The 24,331-nt window shown below is 39.8% G+C and overlaps 1 protein-coding gene across 2 annotated transcripts in view; it reads left to right on the forward strand.

The window, feature by feature from the left end:
- Positions 1–12,376: 12,376 nt before the first annotated feature.
- Positions 12,377–24,331, forward strand: part of col21a1 (collagen, type XXI, alpha 1) — an 18,506-nt gene continuing 6,551 nt past the window's right edge. Inside the window, exons 1-11 of one of the 2 annotated variants that reach the window (XM_086093352.1) lie at positions 12,377–12,473; positions 13,194–13,754; positions 13,929–14,094; positions 14,784–15,012; positions 17,082–17,255; positions 18,321–18,398; positions 19,216–19,299; positions 19,686–19,748; positions 19,923–19,976; positions 20,055–20,108; positions 20,206–20,259. In XM_086093352.1, the coding sequence (XP_085949478.1) occupies positions 12,377–12,473; positions 13,194–13,754; positions 13,929–14,094; positions 14,784–15,012; positions 17,082–17,255; positions 18,321–18,398; positions 19,216–19,299; positions 19,686–19,748; positions 19,923–19,976; positions 20,055–20,108; positions 20,206–20,259 (1,614 nt within the window). The remainder of the gene's footprint in view (positions 12,474–13,193; positions 13,755–13,928; positions 14,095–14,783; positions 15,013–17,081; positions 17,256–18,320; positions 18,399–19,215; positions 19,300–19,685; positions 19,749–19,922; positions 19,977–20,054; positions 20,109–20,205; positions 20,260–24,331) is intronic. The other variant, XM_086093353.1, reaches the window with a different exon arrangement.

The following is a 24,331-nucleotide window of genomic DNA, read 5'->3' on the forward strand; positions in this document are numbered from 1 at the left end:
TGCTTCAATCACTACAGTATTTCTATGAAAAATGAATTGCTTTCCCACATCTAATGGAACAGCATATCCAAGGGGGACCCCACTGAGACTTCTGAATGACTTCAAGACTCTTCTCTGAGACTTTTCCTGGCTCACGTTTGTTTCCTCGGCATCTCGTTGACTTCAGCCGTCATCCTCCACCTCATGTTGTTACGTTTTGTTTCATCAAACTCTCAGTCATCTTTCAGTGTTCAGCGTTGCACACAACGTGGATCACAGAAAGGGGTTTAGCATAAAACATAACAGTTTATTTCTCAAAGGCCTCTTTTCTTCTGCCAGGAACTCGATGACGCAGCACTGCTACTCGGTATTCCCTCTTTTCCACTGGCAATATCAGGTAGTACCAATTACTATTTCTAGTGGTACAAGGACCTACGTGCCAAAATGACTCTGTATTAGTGATGCAAAAAAGGATTAATTATCACTGTAACATTGGAACATTCATAGAAAAATGACAAAACTGTTGCTGTGCCTTAGGAAGAGTTAGAGTTAAAGTCATTGATATACAGAACAAATAGAAGTGGTCTCATTATGGATTCCTGTGGGACCCCATGTTTTATATTTTTTGAGTATTGGCAGAAGTGTCTCTACCATGGCCAACAGCCACATACCAAAACGTAAATTTACGAGGCCCTCATTCTCCATTGTTGTTTGTTATTGTCTTGTTCGAACTGATGCGTTCAAAGTTTCCTGCAGTGCTGTTTTCAATCGGAAAGTTGACCACACTTGACTGCGGTGAGTTATGCCAACAGTGATCTACAGTGGTTGTCTGACTGACTGACCATTTGAACAAATAATTAACATCATAGCTCACCCTTGAAATGTGTTGTATTAGGTAGCAAACCAGAAGCCTGCAGTCTTTATAAAGAAATGATTACACGGCATCAGAATGTCTGCATATTTCATCAGCAAATCTGACACTCCCATGTTATCACCCCCCCCCCCCCCCCCCCCAACACTCCCCCCCCACCCCCTCAGCATTTGCCTGTGCAATCCACCAGAGACTGCTGAGACTCGGGTCAACCAGGACACGCTGGGCAACCACCAGCACCTCGTCTTGGCACAGGACAAAGTTTGATGTGACCTGCAGCAGGCAGGTAGGAGTGATCGTGCATTCTCGTTCATACAAACGGCAAATCATATTGAATACAAGACATTTTGAGCCCTCTATTTCATGATTACAATATTTTTTCCCATTAAAACCCTGACGTATATGATCTGACACATGTATTGCACGGATAATCCATTAGAGGGCAGTATCATCCAGCTGATGGCTTTTCCAGCGACCTTGCGGCCGCCTCCTGCTCCTTGTCCGGCGGCGCGGATCCTGTTGCAACCACCGTCTGCGGTTATGAGGCATTGGGCACCTCTGGTCTGGCCAGGACGTCCCCCTGACCGACTCCGAGGACACCCTATGGACTGGCCCTGATGGTGGTCCGGGTTCCTACCTCCGTGCCCCCCTCCACCCGCCTCTGTTTTTGTGCTGTTTTTTTTTATTTCTTGTACTTTGGGACTGTGACTGGGGGGGAGTGATGTTATGTTTCGGTTTTGTAGAGGTTGGGTTTTGTTTATTATGGCTGTGTTTGTTGTTTTTGTCTATAGTTGGTGATTGTCATGTGTTCCTGATTTCTCTCCTTGTCTCGTTATGTCTGATCACGTCCACGTGTGTTTCTTCCCTTCCCAATGTGTGTGTGTGTGTGTGTGACCAATCGGTGCACTGTGCCTTTTGTGTTCCCCAGGTATGTCTCATTAGTGTTGGTGTATTTAGGCCCTGTCCACGCGAGAGCCAGTTTCAATGTATCCTCACAAGTTTCTTACCGTTTTGGTCTTTCGTCCAAACGATGACGCGATTCGAAGCTTGAAACCGATCACTTTTGAAACCGGGTTGTGTGAGTGTAAAGTTTTTAAAATGCGCCCCTTACGCGTCCGCCTGGACACCATATGCAGGATACCCCTCCATTGATGACGTAATAGTCGCAGCTTGATGAGGATGCATTGTCACAGATTGATGACGTATGCGCCAATCGTGACTGCACGTAAACCGTCAGTCTGTCTATAACAATGGCCGGTAGCCGTATCATAGTCGTTTTGCGCAGCCTCCTTAGTTTGCTTATGCTTTTGCTTCTTTATTCCCATGTTCAACAAGCGGTGTTGTACTTGAATCCCCCGCCATTGTCACTTCTCCTGTGTTCCTCTTTTTCATGTTGTTTTGATACATGCAAAGCCATGTTTGTTCTGTAGATTGAAAAAAAGTGTTAGTCTTTTTTGCTGATTCTTTTCCTACGCGTTCCGTTAACTCCCTGTGGCTGCGCTACAGCGCCACTCCAGACTTGGCATATACATTACAGCCGTTAAACGTCCTCAGCGTCTTCTTTTGGACACACGCAAGTCTTGAAATGCTTCTGTGTGTACGAGATTTGTTTGAGGAACAAAGCCGGCTTTGCTTCCGTCTGGACGGGGCCTTAATCTGTGGTGTTTGTCCAGTCTGTGTCGGTCCATTGTCGTTTTGTGGTTTCCCCCATCTTTTGACTTTTGAGTTTGCTCGCATTTAGGACTTTGTTGTTTCCTGTTGGCACATTGTGCCCTTTTGTTTTTTGCCTTTACCTTGGCCTCTTTGTTCTGCCTCCCCACTTTTGAGTTTACAAATACCGCCAGCCGTGACAGGATGTATCGAATATGACAGAAATCAAATGTCATATGTGGAAGTTGATTTTCAAAAAAATAAAAATAATTGTTTGTTCAAAAGGACCAATAACTACTCTATTTACAAATAATCTGAATTTTCTCTTATATATTTCATGGTTTAGGCTTTATAAAGAATGTTATACAATGGCTTTTACTGACTGAAAGCCACTGCAGTGTACATAGTGAAAACGGTTTAGTCTGTAGAGTACTGTTTAGTTTTTGACAGAAATATAGAAATATAGACTATAGCAATATAGACTGATGTGATACATGTCTTGATAGACGACTGACAATGCAATATATTTAATATAGTTCCAATTAAAGCACTGCACTTATTATTCTTTTCAATTACGATGCAATAAGTTGCAATACTTGACTCACCGTTTTTACCCAAGAAGCACCTCTGGGTCCAGAAGTTGTAGCCGATTCCGCCAAGGCACAACTACACAAGTGTCAACATTGCACCGGAACAACGGCAAAGTAAACTAACAAAATACTACAAACATTACACACTGCTGAGCAGACCTCTTCTCCTAATATGTTTTAAAATTTAGCTGACCTCAGCAATACTCCACTGGCCAATGTTGGCAGCATGTACTAATGCATGATGTACTATATTGAGACCATATTTAACTTTCCACAGGCTATATACGTTCTCGATTGGTTCATTGCCATGACATCAGGCTTGCATTGACATAGTCGTGCTCATCTGTCCGTTTATGGTGCTGTCGCTTTGGCAGATATCTGATACAGTTCTTGGATACCATTTTTTCCTCTTTACACTGCCATGACCCATATCAGTGCTCCACAAAAATCTGAATTGTGTCACTTGCAATTCCAGCCAAAGTATTAAAAAAAAGCCAGAGGGTCTTTGACATCAATTACCCTTGCAAGAAAATCGGTTTTACAGATTGAAATGGCATTTAAGGGATGCATTGCAATTCTTTCTCAAATTATACCCATCATTATAATGTATTTGTCGAGCGAGTTGCGGAATTAGGACAATACAAATACATAGCAACAACAGAGAGCAGGGCTGGATTCAGATGGCCTCGAAGAAAGCACTTGATGGAGAAAACTTGACTAAGAACCTTGATCGGGCTGGATGCAGAACTCAAAAGTACAAAGAAACTACAGCGGGCAGGGCTGGATGCAGAACTCAAGGAAGACAGCTTCCATGGAAGAAATCTTGCATGGAAGAAATCTCAGCGTGCTGAGAAGAACTTCAGCTAAGGGAATCTCGACGTACTGACTAAAGTGTCACTCAGAAACTCTCGCTAGGGCAGAATAAAGGCCTATCTCAAAAAATAAGAGTGACTTGAGAAACTAATATTGGACCATAACAACTGCATAGCAACTGGCCACATTATCATCATAGGGAACATAGTAACTACAAAACTTGGCAAGCAAAGAGTTAATATGGCTAAACATCATCATGATCACATTATCACTATCATTATTGCATATGCATAATACATCCATAACACAATGACCCCTGACCATCATAAGCATAATACAACATCATAAGGGACATAGTAACTAAGAGTATAAGCACAATACATATATAACATCCATAGTAACTGCATAAGCATAATACACCCATAACATAATGCCGCCGACCTTCATCAGCATAACTCATCATAGGTGACATAGTAACTAACTATATAATCATAATGCAGTCCTAAAATTCATAGTAACTGCATAAGCATAATACATCAATGATACACCGACCTTCATCAGTATAATAACTCATCATAGTGTTCATAGTAAATAACTGTATAGGCATAATATGTCCATAAACATAATTGTTTGCCATTTATGCTGATCAATGCATGTGCAATTCAGCAAAAAGACTCCAATTTGTGGGTTGATCTCATGTTTGTCTTCTAGAAATGTCCATGTTCTCTGGTTATGCCCTCAGCAAACCGCAGTTCCAAACCCACAACACTTGGAAGGAGACTGCTCTCATTACTATTATTTTCCTTCTGGACAGTCAGAGATGGGCTGTCTGTTGTACAATTTCATGCTCTCCTTATCGCCTTCTCTTTCCACTCGTGGTAATTGAGGCTGGCGCGATGCCAGCGAGAGTGGGGTGTGTGAGGGGGTGGGGGGGGGGGGTGTAGAGAGGAGGGAGAAGAAGGACAGAAGCACAGGCGACTGAGGGAGGGCCTTCGTTCATTCACTAGACAGAACCTGCATTTCTTCATGCACTTTCTGACAATCCTGGACTGGGAACAGTAATGATCGCTCATCCCTCTTAATGAGAAGGATTAACAGGAATTCCCACAAGGTCTTGGAACGCTAACAGGTAATATCTTGCAAACATTTGGGATGCACTGACACCTGTGTTTGGTGGTGAGTTTTTATGTGCATGGTGGTGTGTGTGTCAAATGTATCAGTGCAGGTTGTTTTGGGTTTACACATACTAATGCAAAAGTTGTCATTGTTTTTGAATTGTATTTTGTCCAACAAGATGTCAGTTTTCATTTTGAGTGTTTATTGAGCTTATTGAAGGCATTAACTGCAGTTGTCAGCACCTTGTATGCCTATGTGCTGCTGTCAAAAATACATGGAATCATCTGGAAGGGTTTTCATGCTATCAATAGTCTCAATATATATATATATTAAATGCAATAATCTAAAGGATTTGGAGCAGTAAATATAAAAATTAGACGTACTAGTTGGAAAGCATTTGGACCCCTCTGAGCTAACACCAAACTTTTGGATGTTGGGTAGATCTCGAAGGAGAACGACTAACATGACTTGGCTTTCCTTTGTTGCTTGAAGAAATTGGCAGCAGCAAATCTCGATGATCTTGGCCGCGGTTCAGCAACAGAAGTTGTTGATTTTAGAATGGAATAGTTTTCTTTTGCCAAATTTACTTCAGATACATGCTGTGTAAGATCAGTAGTGCAAGTGGATTTAATCTTTGGATATTACTACTCAAAATACAGATACAGTACGAAGTGAATATAACTCTTCTGGGCTTAATAGTTCAAATGTGCATTATAGTAGGCCATATATACTGTATATTTTATTTGATCAGCTGGATCGGGCGATATTTAGTATTTTATGCAAAATCGGTGATCAGCTGTAATGTCTTAATTTGCCAGATCAATTAATGACACCACCACAAATGGTGACGCTAGATTGTAAGTATAATTATCTTGTTTTGTTTTATTGCTCCATCTTCTACACCAAATATTGATCGCTGATCGTGATAGGCCAGAAATAATTAAAAAATCCTGATCGTGTAAAGCTGTAAATACATCTCACACCACACTGCAGTCATTGTTCAGACTTAGTCTACAGTGAAATCTCCCAAGTGGCTAAAAAGGAACTATTCAGAATTATTATTTATTTATTTATTTTTAAATGTGACACAATTTCAAGCAAAATTTGGTTTGAACGACCATGCAGGTCACAGGAGATGACAGCAAAGTTCAGATCAGTCAGCATATAACTACTGATTAAGTGCAACGGGATAAGTGGTTGAAAATGAATGAATGAATATCTGACAGCCCTTCAATTCATCATCCATCCTTTCATTTTCTATAGCGCTTATCCTAATTTGGGTCTTGTTAATCTTACCAGCCAGATTGATAATTGTGATTCACTCAAGGGAGTTCAATCTGGGGCTTCACTCAGCTGATCCGTTTGGGATACTTTGAGCTGATTGGGTGATGCGGCATCTTTACACATTTGTTTTGACCAATCAAGGCAACGAATGAAAATGTCGTCACAAAAATGCACAAAGTGCCTCTCGCTGTTCAAATTCAACAAGGAAACGGTGAGTAATTCTCCGAGAACAGAATTGTTTACCCCCCCCCCCCCCCACTTTAATATCATTTGAAATGTGTGTTATTGCTCCCAAAAATAATTCTGGACCAGCTGTATGTTAAATTATGACTTTTCAAAGGGCTGACTAAGGAGATGTTGCAGTCATTGCTGGAATTTCGTCAACATTTGAATGGAACCCAAGTTTGGATTTCATTCGGTAATTTTCAGACTAAAGCCTCTGCGAGGTAGTTTTGCCCCCAAAACAATCCAAATGTTTGTTTCGCTGTAGATACACGATACACATTTTAATGGAATGTAACGCGGCACAAGTGCACTTGCCTCTTCTTCTTTGCTGTACGTAAGATGCACTCGCTCATCATGAAGCAGGCCTACAATGTGTTTGGAACCGGTGGAGAGTTGAGAACTTGACTGCCTGACGGTGTAAATGAATTCCATGTGGTTTGAGCAGAGGTGTAGAAACACTGCGTTTGGAGAAAGTCATCGGAGGGGAAAGTCGTCCAGGCTGCATGCACCTTGCCAATGAAGGGGTTTTCCAGCAGTCTCCCTTAAATCTCTAGTGAGGAAAATTCTGAATAAAATGGCTTTCGCAACCAGTAGAAGCATGTTCAAGTGTGTCTCTTCAGTGCAGAGTGAACATTGTGGAAAAATGGAGTCATGCTAATTCTGGAACCCCTCCTTTGCTTGAACCGAAATGGATGAACTCTCAAGGCTAAGGGTGAAATCTCAGCTACTGTTTGCTTGATCTTGATGTGTCATGTTCTGAAATGAGATTAACACTATTGCCATTTATATGCAAATTAGATCTGTTCCAGAGGTCCCGCCTTTTACAGCACATTGCAGAATATCTGGTCTTCATTTGCAACTACTTCCTTTTAGCATGTCAGCAGTTTCTGTCTTCCACGTGTTTGAAGCTGTCATTTAATAGGAAGACCGCAGAAACGACTTCGATGATCAAATGTCTGCTGCCGGCTCACATGCAACTCATTCATCAGCTTGCGTATTACATTGCAGCTCCAATTTCATACGTTTGGACGTCATAATGAAACCACATTATGTTCAATATTGTTTGCAGCATGCGCAGTTGAAGGGCAATGCCAACATTATTACTGTATTGGGCTTTTTTTTTTTTAAACATTATTTGTTGAATGCTTAGATACAATACAGTTTTTTTTTTTGCACTAGTGCTCTATTAGGTTCATGTAGAACTCCTGCAGTCATTTCCTGCATTTCAGAGAGACTCCGTTTAATAGCTAAATGCCATAATCATGTAATTATGATGTCAAAATGTGGTATAAGAAATGCCGAAAACACAGAATGATCACAGATCTGGCCTGAGTTTTATTGTCCTTGAAACATGGGATTCAAACTGCATTTTAAAATGTGGTAAAATAAGTGGAGTTTGAGCCAATGATTGAGAAAACATTGATGGAGCAAAGTCATTAGAAAGGCAAAAACATCTAATTTGCATTTCATATTTGGTAATGGTGCATTTTGCTAGCACTTACAGCAAGAAGGTTTTAAACTTCAGCCTGTGAGGTTTGTATGCTCTCCCTGTGCTTGTGTGAGTTTCTTCCTAAAATCCTTAAACATGCATGCTGTATATAAGGCGAATTTTAGATTAGTGCTGATAAGACACTCATAAGATCTATCCCTGAGGACAGGGAGACATTTATTGTGCTTGTCTCAACAAGTAACACTCAAAATAGACACTCTGGATGATAGGTATCAAAAGAGGCCAAGCATGTCAAGGATTGCCTATTATGAGTGTGCCAAGTCAGCATAAGCAACAGGCAATGTGCAGTGGGATGCATACTTAGGAGATACTTGTCACTTGCATGATGATAAATCATTACGGTTACCTTGGACAAAGACAAGGCATATAAGTTTGAATTGATACGTTATTTATATATATATATATATATATATGTATATATATATATATATATTTAAAAAACATATATATATATATATAATTATTATTATTTGTTCATTTATTAATTTTTTATTATTATTTTTATTTGATTTTAACTAGTGTATGTTTGGACCCATTCTTTAGATGTGTGGTTTTTTTTGTGCAAAAAAAAAAAATCTGGTTTCCATTCAAATGTGGAAAAGAAAAAAAAGATTCAGATGACATTAACAGCCTAAAGCAGAGGGTGTAGGCGTGCACTGCTGAAAAATCCTTTCAGCAGAAATTGTATTGGGAAATGGTTGCATAAATGTTGACTACAGAGCCTTTGGGATGCTCATAGTAAAACGCGAACAGATTTAGAGAAAAATGAAAATGGTTGGAGAAGGCCTAACGTCAGCGAAATCAGCAAGCTACTTTCGCAATTCCATAGCAAATTGGTGCATCAGCACATTTTCTATGGATCCTGCAGCATCCTCTGACATTCATACATATGTGAATGTAAACTCGAACTTTCCCTTAGATCAGAGGTGGGCATCGAGGGCCGAAGTCCTGCAGGTTTTGCATGTTGCCCTTCTCCAACAGCTGATATATGATCAGCTCATCAGCGAGTCCTGCATAAGCCTGATAACGATATCCTGTTGATTGGAATCAGGTTGTGTTGGAAGTGAGAAATCTCGAAAACCTGCAGGACTCCAGCCCTCGAGGACTGAGATTGCCCACCTTTGCCTTAGAAAGATATTAAGATGAGTCTAAATGTTAGTCCCTATGTAGCACAATTACAAGTAGATGAGTGGTTAGAACTTTAGCCTTACAACAGGGGTGCTTAAGTTCGGTCCTCGAGAGCTTCTATCCAGCCGGTTTTCCATGTTTTCCTCCTGCAGCACAGCTGAATCTAATGATCAGCTAATCAGCAAGCTTTGCAGAAGCCTTATAACGATCCTGATCATGAATCAGGTGTGTTAGTGGAGAGAAACATGGAAAACAGGCTGGATAGGGGCTCTCGAGGACCGAACTTGAGCACCCCTGCCTTACAATTTTGCGGTTGGGGGTTCGAATCTGGGCTCTGGCCTTCCTTTGTGCTGTTTACATGTTGTTCTAATATGGGAGGAAGCTGGAGTGCCCGCTGAAAAACCCTGCAAGCAAAGGGAGAGCAGACAATTTCGTCATGCCATTAAAAATGTTGTATTTGAATACCGGAATGCTAAACCGGAGGCAAAAACATCTAACATTTTAGAAAATGTTTGCAACAAGTATTGGCAACAAATTTATTGGGGAGTTATTTATAAGTCTTGGACGAAGCGTCTTCTTAGATTTAAAGGATGAACTGGTAATCCCACAGGAAACAGTGAGCACTAGTTCAAGGGTAATTGTGGTTTAGAAGTTCAATAGACCATTCATTTAGTACAGCTGACAGCGTTATGTGAGGATGTGCTGGATAACGTCAGAAAGGAAAATGCTTTAGTGCGCTAAGGCGTTGAGAGCTGAGAAACAGGATTGATGTGGGGCTGAAGTCATTGGCAAAGAAGAGAGTTGAATTGAATTCACCTCCAGATTTTCTGATGGCCAGCTGGCAGCAAAATAATTGTGATTTTAGTACATAATAACAACGCTGGGAAAGTTACTTCCAAAATGTAGTACAGTACACTGTACTACACTACTAAACTTTTATAAATGGGGGGGGGGGGGCTCGAGGGGGGCCAGCGATGTTCAGGATATCCAAAGATTATGCCAAATAATTTGTTTCATGATAAATTAATTTCAATCGGAGTCTCTAAATGTTGAAATATGTTTAAGTACATATTAATCATGCAAGAGATTTTTGCACATAATGTGCTCTTTATTAACAATGTACAAAAACTTTCAAAGTCTATGAAATAATTAACATCAGTGTTTAATATGAATGAAATTTAAACGCATACACTTGTTTAGTTTAATTCGTTATAATACATTTTAATAAAAAGGAACAAGTCACATTTTTCCCCTTATTTCGTTTTCCACACATACTATGAAAAAAATTTGTTCCGCACAATAACACAGTGGAACCTCGTAGTTTGAACGTCTCGGAACTCGGACAAATCAGACTTCAACCAAAAAATCAGAGTAAAAAAGGCCTTGGAGTTTGAACTCATTTTCGGAGTTCGAACACCCAAGCAAAGCAAGCTAAGCCGAACGTACCTTGAAAACGGGTAGCTGAGTGAAGCCGAGCGAAGCCGAGCAATGCCGAATGCTCACGTTGCGGTAGTTGAGACGATGCACTGAAGAAAGACAACAGTGCCAGTGGCAGCAAAGAAAAACATACAGTGCTGCGAACCACAGTGGAATTAGGAGTATCGTGCCATTGTAACTACCGTGACTATTTCTGAAAATACTGGCACGAGGAACACCCCCCCCACACACACACACACACACACTATTCAATAACGTGCATGACGTTAAACAACACACGCAAGGAACGCTTAGTAGTCCAATAATATGCCTAATACACAAACTCAGCACTGAACTCAAGCAAGCATTAACATAGCATTTATCATCCACTGATGCCATCACACCACAACAAAAAAGGTAAGGTATTTTTTTTACTGTTTAAATACTGTACATGTAAATGTAAAAAACATAAATAGAAATTAAAATAGGAATTTTCTGTTTTTGGAGCTTGGGAATTGATTTACATTTACATTTACATTATTCCCCATGGGGGAAAAAAAATCTGAGGTTGAACAATTCGAACTTTGAACACTTCGCAGGAACGAATTATGTTCAAACTCCGAGGTACCACTGTACTTTATGTTATTGTTATTAAATCCCCCAATTCTAAACGTTAGGGTTTATATATACTAAGTGTTAAGTATTTTGTGTGTGATGTTTAAATATCTTATTTTGAAATCTATGATTTTAATTTGGAAGGCCGCTCCGTAGTTCTGTTTCCTGTTTCACGTCTCTGTTTGTCATTCAGCTCATGCATTTGTATTTAGCTTGTGCAAAACAACGTTAACTTATGGGATATAGGAGGAGGCAGGACTTTTGACTTCCGTGTTTTCGCCGTGTGGGCCGCGTCCCAGTACTTGCACTTCCGCCCTCAGTTGCGTGTTCTCGTCGACGGGTGTGAGTGTGTCTGTCTCAATTGTTGAAGCATTTCAGAGAGCTGAGACGCCTTGCGCGCTCCCGCCCATCGGCGGCAGCGCGTGGTTGGGGGTCACAGGGGTGGGGGTGCGAGTGTTGGAACGCGGCCGGAAATGGCGCTGATGTGCGAAACCCAGAAGTCGGAAATCCGTGGCATCTACCCCATTGATGTCCGTCCAAAACAATCTATCTGAACATACTGTAAGAGTTATTCTAAACAGTCACTCACAGGGAAACCAACATGACATTGCCAAAAACATGTAATCTTGATTGGACTCGAGAGATTCTTCTACTCCAGACTCTTAGTGAGGTGGATTTCAACATTTTGTAGTAAATAGCGCCAGCAACTGTGCAGGAGGGGCATAACAACTAGTTGCCGTCAGAGTGATAAAAATGCTGGCAGGCTACAATGCAAGACGTGTGGCGCCACTGCGCCAGTGCTATGTTATGTCAATCATTTGGCGCCTGCGGGGTCCAATCACATTTGAACAGGGGCACGTGCCACCCCGGCCTCCCCTCTAGCTCCGCTAGTGGTACAGTAATAGTATATACTGTATCGCTGTCATTTGGAAACTAATGGCTTATCTGCGAACTGTCAAATACCTGTGGAAAAAGCTGGCTTGGTTGTCCAGTGTGAAGTGGATTTTGAAATTACGGTACTACATCTGAAGGAGCCAGATTAACGGGTAGATTTCAACTCTCCTTTACAAACAGGACAGAGAGCTATAATAATATATATTAGATGACCATTGGGAAAGACCCTATTAAGATGCGTTCCCCTTTCTCTACAGGTTCAACTGGAAATAGTGCTGCTACACTATGGGTTACAAAGTAACATCCATGCCTTGTGTTTTAAGATGCCTGTGTTTCATGCTTCTTCATTGGTTTAACGCAGCTCAAGACGAAGACCTAAGAAGTAAGTAACTTTTGTTTTAACTAAAAGTGTCAAAATTGGTGTTAATTTTGAGTTAATTTTAAGTTACTTTAAAGCCACTAGTTTTTTTAACGTGCAATTAATGATCGCGCCTTACTTGGAAAGCCTGTACTGGGTGAATTCCAGTCGCAATGCAGCAGACACGTCCATGTCAAAATTTAGCAGTAATAATTTTAATAATAATGCATATATTTGGGGAGACTGGGGTTGAGTTGTATTTTATAGTTTTAAAAATGTGCATCATTTCACAAGTTACTACATGTTAACATCTTACAAATGCAATTCTGCATTTTTGTGGCAGAAAAATGACCTCAACACAAATCAATATCACACTTCTTTTTTACAGTAAATCTTTTTAATTTTTAACTCAGTTTTATGAATTATTATGAAATTACTGCATCAATGACTAAACTATGCAGCCATATTTCTTAGTTTAATTTTTTTTCCACTTGTATGTTAACAAGAGTATGAAAACCTAGAAAACAATATTTTATTGTAGATTATATTGTACATTTAAAACAGATATAAAATGTGCGATTAATCGTGAGTTAACTATTGAAGTCATGCGATTAATTAAGATTAAAAAAAATAATCGCCTGACACCCCTAGTTTTAACTTTTTGTCTTCCATTTAGCAAAACTACCAGCAAACCGAATGTATTGAAAATCAGCTCGCTAAGGTTTTGCTTTCTGTCTTCCTCAGGTTGTAGGACCGCGGCAGGTGATTTGGTATTTATTGTCGATGGTTCTTGGAGTGTTGAAGATGTCAACTTTGAAATAGTAAAGCGGTGGCTTGTAAACATAACCAAAAACTTTAACATTGGACAGAAATTTACCCAAGTTGGTGTAGTTCAGTACACCGATGATCCCATTTTAGAAATACCTCTGGGGAAGTATTCGACAAATAAAGATCTCATCAGAGCGATGGAATCTATTGAGTACATGGGAGGAAACACGAGGACTGGCACGGCCATTGAGTTTGCCACAGACAAACTGTTTGGCCTCTCTGAGCGTGGCCCGATGGGAGTGTCTCGTATCGCAGTTGTCCTCACCGATGGGAAGTCTCAAGATGAGGTTTCGAAGGCAGCAGAGACCGCAAGAAAGAAAGGAGTGATTTTGTTTGCGATTGGTGTGGGGTCAGAGACGGAGGAGGCACAGCTGGGAGCCATCGCAAACAAGCCTTTTTCAACGTACGTCTTCTCTGTTGAGGACTACAAAGGCATTTCCAGGATCATACAAGTCATACGACAAAAACTGTGTGAAGGTAAGAAATTGCTTATTTAGAGGCTGTTTGCTCGACTCAGAAAAAAAGTTGGCCGATCATTTGTTCAGTAACTATTGAGTTTCAGGCTTTGTTAAGAGCTTTTCAATTTAGTCAAAGAGCGTGACTACTTAAATATCAAAAGAGCTGTTCAGTTTTTGTGTCCTCTTTTTTCAGAGACTGTTTGTCCTGCGAGAATACCGATTGATTCCAGAGATGAAAAAGGATTTGATATCCTATTACATTTAAATTTGGCTAAAAAAGCCAAGAAAATAAAAGGAACATATCATGGCACTAAGGCCTATGAGGTGACATCACGTATTGACTTGAGTGAAGCTACAAGGTGATCAATTTGACTTATTTTCCTTTGTGTGTTTTAAGACCCAGTATGTAGTCCTTAGCGCCATCTAGTGGTCAAAGAATAAGATTAGAAGCACGCAGGAGCACGCACACTACGGTGGCTCAGAGAGAGACCACATTTTGCGAGCCTACCCCCAATTTTTATTATGCGTGAATAAACGAGCATCTTGGCGAGTGACGGCGACTTGGCAGCCGTTGTGAAGCCCGACGAGCGACATTGAAAGACCGAGCGAGCCGGAATTAGCCGTGCAGCTAACAAGAGCAGCTAGCGGGATTTAGTCAGAGACATAGGCTGGAGTGGCTAACAAGAGCAGCTAGTGGGAGGAGCTAGTAAAAAAACCAAACTTGTAAAAGCTTGCGGGAGTAAAGCAGAAAGTGAAAGGCGATGGACCAGAATCACAGGAGCTAGTAACGACCACCTGAAGGCCCAAGCTGTGGAAGCTGTGGTCCACCCATTGGGTCCAACACTCGATGCAACCACCACCCGGGCTAACTACATTCGCAAAGTTATCCTTCGGGCAGCCGTAGCAGGAAATACAACATATTTTTTTGCATACTATTGACATAAACAGTCGGTTTTTAAAATAAATGAATTATTTGTTCACCACTAGATGGCGCTAGGGATCACTGAATGTCCCTTTAAAGCTGAGGTAAGCTAATTTAATATTTCAGGACGCTTTTTCCTGATGGTCTGCCGCCATCGTATGTATTCGTTGCCACTCTGAGATACAAGGGATCGGTAGCATTGGAAGAGTGGGACCTGTGGAGGGTCCAGACGCGTGACGGGAGACCTCAAATGGCAGTGACCCTAAATGGACTTCATGGCACCATCCAGTTCACCACAACCAGTCACTCACTAAGCGGGACGCAAACAGTTACATTTTCACGGAACACTGCAATGGTACGTAGATGTGTAGGATGGGTGTTGAGGTGGGGGCTACCTCAGTTGATTTTAACTGCTCGACAGCCATTCACACCTATTGACAATTTAGAGTTTTCAATGATCACAATATGCATGTTTGGGGAGTAAGACCTATGATAAAACCTTTTCAAGAACAGGGAGGACTTTTTAAAAGTGAAGCAGATGTGCTAACCACTTTTTTCATTGAACCGTCCCACTGCTCAACCAAACTATATAAAATACAAGGAGTCCTTGATCGAATTACGTCGTACGTGACCTACGGCAAATCGACTTTATGGCGCCCGTGCCTCGTCCGTAGCACCTTCTTTTTCGTTAATTTCCCACAGTAATCACACCATTTTAAAGTTGTGTTGTTGTTACCTCCAGCAACGGGCGTCCATCGAGCAAGTCATCAGGTACGCTTTACCGTCCGTTAGCAATAAATGTACGTGCGGATACACGAAATATGGTTCCGGCATCTTCCGGGTTGCGCAAATATGTTTTTTAAAAGTACTGTAGGCTACAAAGTACTTAGATGCAGGCCTAAATATCGACTTTAACGGTGAAATTCGGGTTATGTTGCCAGCGTAGGAACGGAACTTGTCCGTAACTTCCAATATCTATGTTAGTTTAAAAATATTGCAGTCTTGAAATCTTAAATTTGACATGAAAAAAATTAACTAATTAAAAACACCATAAATAGGCGCCCGATTTGAACATACAGTAACATGAATTACATAAACATACTATAAAACCTTGTTATCTTAGTTGCTCCCTGCTGTCTCTCAAGCCCAAAGGGGAAAGCCTGTTTAAAAGTTTAACTGGAACGGGTTAATGTTTATAGCAGTTGTGCTTAACTTGAGGCACCTTGTAGCACCCTCCTTGTAGAGTTCATTAGCGCACAGTACAGAAGGCTGGATGGGTCAGTTAAAATCATGACTGCTCCAACGTGTCTTGGGAGAAAGCGAACGGAGTGCGAGTGCGCCCACCATTTCCCCTGCACTTAAACAAAATACAGTGGAATATTTGAGCTTTGAACGTTACCAGCTGGTAATACAATAAGAAAAACTTCAAAACAGTTGTTCGAAGAATAACAGAATAGTCCTGGAGGCACCAATAAATGGAGGCGCTGATGGATTTTGACACGTACACTTGCCACATTTCGCTACTCTTGCTTAATGATTTTGACATGTACTACAGTACAATGACGTGATTGTAAATCCACTTGTACTGTGACATTTCTCCTATACTTTACGGAAAGGGACATTTTACAATAAGAAAAACGTAATATATTTTCTCATGTATTTTTGTTTCATTCAATTATAACTTTTCCATCTTTTCTCACTTTTAGTATTTAAACACTAATAATATTTTGCATATTTTTTTCTTTGTTTAATGATTTATTTGCGAGGAAATTAGATTACTTACCACTGTTTTCATTGTTTTAGTTACATACTGAAGACAATGTGACGCGTCAAGGAGTTTTTCCTCTGCTATATCAATTATCCATTTATTGTGATTACTGTTGCCTTGAGCAAAATATCACAATAGTATCCCATGTTACAATGATTCCCACTCCTATTCATTAGAAAGAATATCGTGTGGTTATACCATCTGAAAAAAAAATAAGGCAGGGTGTTTCAACTCAAGAAACCGAATATGGGTCCTCGCCCTATACCTGCTACACATGTTATTATGGAGGGGTAGCTGAAACATCTTCCATCCATCCATCCATTTTCTTAACCGCTTGTCTTCACAAGGGTCGCGGCGGGCGCTGGAGCATATCCCAGCTGGTTTCGGGCAGTAGGCGGGGGTACACCCTGAACCGGTTGCCAGCCAATCGCAGGCTGAACCATCTTATTTACTTAAATTCACACACAGATGTAGATGCAAAATGAAAGACAATTTGAAAAAAAAAGTTATTTCATAAATAAAAATACATTTAGATGCAGTATGCATAACTGTGAACATCTTGAGCTACTTAATTGTGATTTCTCTAATCATCACTACCAGATTTTTTTTTCTCATAATAATTTCCTGTTGTTTGTACTTTTGCTTTATGCCTAAAGAAACTATTTGATGAGAAATGGCACCAACTACGACTGCTGGTCACTGAGGAGGACGTCACTCTTTACGTTGATGACCTGGAAATCGAAACGTTGTCTTTGGAGCCTCCTGTTGGCATTTTCATCAATGGGAAAACTCAAGTTGCAAAATATGTCAGTAAAGAAACAACAGCACCAGTAAGAATTCTCAGATTGTTAAAATATATAGTGGAATATATTCTTAACTTTTTTTTTTTTAAATGTACTGTTTTATTAACAGAAATTTATCTTTCTATGGTTAAAGAAATGCTTTTAAATAAAATGTCCTTTAATCAGTGCAATGCTGATAAACCACGGTTATAGTTATGTAACAGAGATAACACCTGGCAATTCCAAACTTCTGATATTAATGTAAACAATTTTGCAGTTCACACATTGTGGCAGTAGTTACGATTGTGGAATGAAGTCACATACTATATGACCACATCTAGCGGTTAGCACAAAAGGGTAATTTATGCTAATAAATACTGTGCATGTTCAGACAAGTTATTTGTGCACGGACAACAACAAAAAGGTACATCAGGGCGGCAATGTAATTTCAATTGATAAACATCTTAATAATATTTCAACCTACAAATAGTCTCTGTTGTCATGGCATAATCAATATAAATATGAAACTTTCTTCTTGCATTGTAACAGATGTAAAAAACAACAACACACCAAATAAAAACTTTTAATGATGGTTTTGTGTTCCATCTGTTATGAGCCTCAAAGGCTTTAATGTAGTTTTAAATGGATTAATGAAGGGAGCCGCTTCGATTTGTCAGGAGTCAGCTGTGTTCCCTCCCAAGACAGCAAATGGGTTTCCCTTCACTCTGTGATAACCGTATTTAACTGACATCATTGCTGCTTTTGTTCAAAGTCACCTACTGAGACCAGCTATACTTTGTTGGTAACGCTAATAAAAACAGCAGCACCTATCTGCTTTACTTACCTACCCTGCAAGGAGAATGGATGCATAGATGAAGCCCTATCCTACATGACAGCTGGTCCTCTTCTGGATTTAGTTAAAGTATTAAACACCCCCTCATAATATAAGAAAGTGTTTTTCATTGGGGAGTTATAAATAGTTTATTAGTGGCAAAGCACAAATAATACTAGAATTATGCAACCGCATTTACCACTGTTACCACTTTTATTCGTTTTTTTTTATTTATATCGCCATTGACGTGTTAATTGTGTACTGTTGCCATTTTTGTGCAGTTTGAACTTCAGAAGCTCCGTATCTACTGTGACCCTGAGCAGAACAACCGCGAGACTGCGTGTGAAATACCCGGAGTGGTACGTACGAGAGTCTAATTAGTTTGGCTTTGCTATTCTTCTTCTGAAAAGCAACAAAGATAACTTCTTCTCACCTACTTCTCGCTCCGGGATCCACATCTGTTTCCACTAACACTCAATGTTACCATCAGTTAACTGCACATTTGGCGTGAAATGATTTTGCCACCCCATACTCAACCATCACACCATATAGTAGATGGGTCAACTCAGCAGAAAATCTTATTACAACACATTTATTCAGTAAATTCTATTATTTGTTGGAAGGGATTCTGCAGCGAAGACTTGTCTAGCCATGCAACTGTTCTAGTGTCCTATCATTATGTTGTTTGGAACTCACTATTGCTGTCTCGCTACATTGCTAATGCAAGACAAATTCAGAAGCCTAAACTTGCAGATGTTTGCCAATCATTACAGCTTTGAAATGCATCTGCTTCTCATTGACTTACTTATAAATCTGCTTGTCAATCTTTTTTGCAATAAAACATTTCCATGGTAGACTCAGCCAGTTCAATTTAACGCTTACTTATTATTGATCTCACATCAAAAAGTTATTTATACGTTGCATACAGAAATTAAAAACATTGCAGATTTAATCATTTTACAGTTATGAGTTAGATTTAGCAATTACTTGTAATGACAATACAGATTTACAGCTCATGTTCTACAGGAGTATAGATTATTAATGTATGTATGCATATATGTATATATATTACATAAATATATTATATCATATTTATATTACTTATATATATTGCATATTTATAGCTATAAGTGTAAATCTATATACACAAAAGAGCTTTCTTTTTTGCTCCGTCAGTGTTCCAACAGTCCAGATTATGCTGAGCCAACTCAAGAACCTTGTATTTGTCCTCCGGGACCTCCAGGACTTCCAGGCATGAAGGTCAGTTTTTCCAAATAAAGTTTCCTTATGTCTCCTTTGGATATTCCAAAAATGCCTCACAAACGTCTTTGGTATTTTAATAGTAACTACTGAAAATCTTCTGCAACCTGCACTAGGCTGAGTATGAAGGCCGAAGATCAAATAAATGCATGTTCTCTCTCCAATTTCTCATCTTTCTTGCGGACAATATTGTGTTTTTTCAATGTTTATTTAATTTATATAAAAAATATTGTGACAGTGACTACAAAGCTTAAATTGCCTTTATATTTTACTTTATTGTATTATATTATCCTTATGTAAATGCGGACTGAGTAGGTCATTTTTAGGTATGAGCGGCTCTGTCAAAACTATAATGACATTAAAAACGCTCACCATGTTTTCCTTAGGGTGAAACAGGAAACGGTGGCAAATCAGGTCAGCCTGGACGTGCTGGTGCTGATGGTAAGCCTGTGAGTACTACATAGTTCAATATACATACATACCAAAAAACAACCACTAATTTCCAACAGAAAAAATAGATGCTGAAACAAATTCTTATAATAATTAGTGCTACTTTGTACACGGTCAAAAAAAATCCTTGCCAAAATTATGATTGGATGTTTGTATTTTTGTTCCAATTGAAGGGGGTGCCTGGCATTAGAGGAAGTCCAGGGTTTCCTGGTGCACCAGGAATGAAGGTGATCAATAATCCAATGACAAGATCACTGCAGTCACAAAATAACCTACATTGTGAAAATGTGTGTTGTGTTTGTTAGGGTCAACGTGGGACCGATGGTTTGAAAGGGGAGGAGGGGAGGCCTGGCGTTTCGGTAGGAAGGTCGAAAAAGCCATTTGTGGCATTACTGTTGGTTCATCAGCAGCAGCTCCCAACAAATCCGATTTTGTCATGACTTTTTGTGTACTCAGGGAGAGAGAGGTGGGCCGGGATTAACAGGACCACCTGGACAACCTGGAGAGAAGGTATTGATATCTATCAATCCATTTGTGTTCGATTAAACAAAACAAAACAACAACAAAAATCAATTCGCTACTTCATCCTGCTTCAAAAAGCGCTATCTCTAGGTCTGCACTTACGTCACTTTTAAATGCACCACCCCACGTAAGTGTACAGTTCACTGTCGTAGGAAAAATCCCAACTCTAGAACGACATCAAACTACAACTTGTTCACACAGACCTCATGTAAAAATTTAGACAATTTGGAAGACGAAAAACCAGTTGCAGCGGTCCCAAACAGACAGAACCTCCCTACGTGGATAAAAGTCTCCACTTACCGTACTTTATTTATTTAGGCCTAGAAGTTCCGCCCGTCCGGGAACGCCGCAGCTCGCAAATCGTCAAAATATTTGCGTCACCATTCGTTAGAATTTAGCGTCGGGGATCACCATTTATTAGAGTAGACAATATTATGTATTGTACTCTTTGCGTGTTCAATTAACTGAATGGTGAGATTCTGGTGAAGAAGTCCCTTTGCAAAGGTATAGTTATTCAGAAGCTTCTGATCACACAAAAAGAAGACACTCAAGCCGTGTTCCGTTCAGATTGTGTGTCCCTCCTCTTCCCGCACACAGTTTTTTATTGAAAAGTCAGTGAATACGAAAAGTCTCCTTTCTCCTCCCATGACCAGATTCCCATGAGTACAAATCAGATTAGACTTGAACAATAATAAATCAGCCTGTCGTTGGACTCTCTTCGACCGACTGAGACTGGTACTAGCTATACTCCCTTTAGATAATATAAAAAAGAAACTTGTTACCCTTCTCTTCTCAGGCGAGAGAGACAGATAAGAATACAATAGACAATACTATTCATTGAGCTATACTGAGTTAACTAAATCCAAAACGGCTAAAATATAAATTGAAACTGAAAAACAATGTTAATAATCCAACAATATCTATCAATCCATTTGTGTTCGATTATTCAATCTTTTTGGGTCATTAAAAAGCTGCAGTGCTAACCAGCAGACTACTCGTTGGATAGGTCACCAATCATATCACGATCATCTTTGCCACATTGCATGGCTGAAATACAATTATCCCTACCCTTCTTCATATATTCAGAAATATCCAACAGACAAAATTCTGAAAAGTAGCGACCCTATAAAGATTGAACTATTTTAAAGATTTACACATATTACCAATAAAAAAATGTGCAAATGAGGTGCAGGTATTACTTTGATTACTTTTGTGGACATTCAACACGGTATCATCTGTTACTTTGAAAATGTGTTGCTTTAAAAAGCGGGTTTTGACCAGTTGAGTGATGTCAAGTCAACGAATGAAAGTGTAGAGTTGGGTTGGGATTGCACTGGCTGTTAAGTGGCTAACTGTTACTAAGTCTGCATGTTGAGCTACTTCATAATTGTGGCCATCGGGAGCTCGTGAATAAATATTATTACGTGTTTGTTTTCACATCGTTTGTTCAATGTGTGTTCTAATGATGTTTACTTTACTATCAATGTTGCGTAAGATGGTTATGCTTTGCAGTAGACACATTCCACTTTATCTTCCTTTTGAAAGTGTGAAATGATTCCAAACGTTTACTGTCTTAAGTTAAACACTTTCATCTGCTATAACTTACTTCAACTTCCAGGATCCCTCACCGTACCCCGGCCAACGACAGAACTAAGGGTGTTTTTTGTGTGCATTTGGTAGAGTTCTAACTCCATCCGTGTTAGCTAGCGCTAAGCTAACTTAGGACAGTTCATCTCTCTAGTCCAGCGTCCAGGTTTGCAAACTCCTACGTGCTAGGAAAGCGTTATGGGCCAACAGTGAAATAACGACAATGGCGTTGATACACATGCGTAGGAGGGCTTTATGACTGATTGCTTAGCAGTTTAATATAATGCTCATTAGCTGGCTAAACAGTCCTTCATACATGCGCTAAGACTCAACGGGTGTCGGTTGCCACTCAAACATTCCCGTGACGCACAACAATAATGATAATATGATTCATTCTCAAAATAATTTGAAAATTCTGATTCAACATTCATTTTTAACAGCCAATCAGCATCTCAATTCAAACCCAAGTAGGTATGAGTAGACACCATTCAACTGTCAATATTGATATGCATTATTTTCTCTTTATATTGCCATGGAACATTGGCCTCAAGAAAGAAAACAATCAAAATTTGATCATTTGAGCCATGTAACGTAAATCCCGCCTAAGTGTTGTGTCCACGACTGCTTGGCAATGGCAGTTAATGTTACTTTTAAATGAAACCAAATGACAAACACATCAATGGAGGTTACAGCTGTTGCAAATAAAACTGCCTGTGTAGCTCCGGGAGAGCAACTAATTTTAACCGAAATTCAAGGAGCAAACACGCCGCACAAGTTGTACTTATTTGTGTCCGTAGCAATACAAACATCAAGTTCAAAGTGAACCGGATGCTACTCTGAAGAGAAATTGGTGAATTAACAGGAAATCCCTGCAAGACATATTCACCGTTTGACACTGTTGCATCAATCTCTCTTGTCTCCATGTGTTTTCAATATAAAAGCAGATCCCTTGAGAGCAAGACACACTTAAGATTGGGTTCTATTTGCTGACTTAGTGAGTCTTGGTTCTGTTCAAGGTTTGTTGTGTGGATGGGAGATTTTCCTTGCCTCTGTTGCCAAAGTGCATCTTCATGTGGGATTAGTTGGACTTCTTTAATGTGTGGGGAGGATGATCCTGGATCTGCTCCACGTGGAAAAGGCATTCAGATAACTTTCTTTTTGTGTGTGTGTGTGTGTGTGTGTGTGTGTGTGTGTGTGTGTGTGTGTGTGTGTGTGTGTGTGTGTGTGTGTGTGTGTGTGTGTGTGTGTGTGTGTGTGTGAATTGGCATTAAAATTTAACTGGATTTCATTCCTGCTTTGTCCCCCAAAAAGTCCAGCCATCACTGTTTTTTGAGACGTGTGTTATTTCCATAGTCCCCGCTGAGGTACGTCTGAGGTACAGATCTGACAATGATTTGATTGAAAGACAAGCACACAAAGGAAACAAGTGCAATTATTTTATGACAGCTTGAGATACGTGTCTTATGAAAGCCAACACTTTCTTAACAAAACACATCCTGGCCCCACGGAGAGGAGTTTGACAGGCTAATATCTTTGACATCCACTCCCACTTAGAGTCATCAGCAGAAGACCCCACAAAATTAATGTATAACAAATTAAGAGTATCAAGATGTTGCAAAATCTGTATTCGACCCAGTAGCCCAGAGTCTGCGGCATCAAGGTGCAAAACTGAACGGAAATGTGCTTTATTTTAATAGTACTGTGGTGCTTGTCTTAAAGGCAGAATAGCATATGTGGCTATTCATATCAATTGAAATCTGTAAACAAATTAAATTTAGCCAACAGGTAAAGCAACGATGATAAAAGTTACTTTCTTCACTGTTCGTATTTGAACGGATGACAACATTTCAGAAGATACCTAGTGGGGTACATTGTGTTTTATGGCAGGAGTGGTTGAATGAGGTGATGAGGTGCTTGCTCAAGATATGATTTCCACAAGCTGTCCCATTGCTTGTTATATCGTCTTGCTCTTATATTGTACTGGCTTTGCAAGAGCAGTAAAAAGTAATCTACTAAAATCCCATAATGTTGAACTGAGCGTTGACAGGGACTTTCTAGGGATTTTCCATGATATATAGAGCACCATTCCCACAGCATACAAGAACATCTGCAACATCTGCCTTTGCAAATTGTTCTTGTTTTGGATGGCCACCCAAGGGTGGAAAGTTTGTGTTCTTGGCGAATCTCTATTTAGATATAAAGAGCGTGGTTCTAAAACTGCTGAACATATAGTACAGTCAATGTAAAGAAAAGATAGGAGATGGTAGTTCAATCAAATGTCACGTTTATCAGGGTTGGACCCACAACGTTCAAAAAAGGTATTCATTCTCCAGTAACTGAAATAAATTCACTATTATTACACCATTAGGATTTAAGATGCAGCTGCACTGAGTTAAATACAACAGTCCATGAATTACATGCACCACACAACCTACAGTTGACTTTAGTCTCCATTTCAATATTACTATCGGAA

This window comes from Leptonotus elevatus, chromosome 13 (genome assembly GCF_054856555.1).
Source record: "Leptonotus elevatus isolate MCC_2025b chromosome 13, RoL_Lele_1.0, whole genome shotgun sequence".
Lineage (NCBI taxonomy): Eukaryota > Metazoa > Chordata > Actinopteri > Syngnathiformes > Syngnathidae > Leptonotus > Leptonotus elevatus.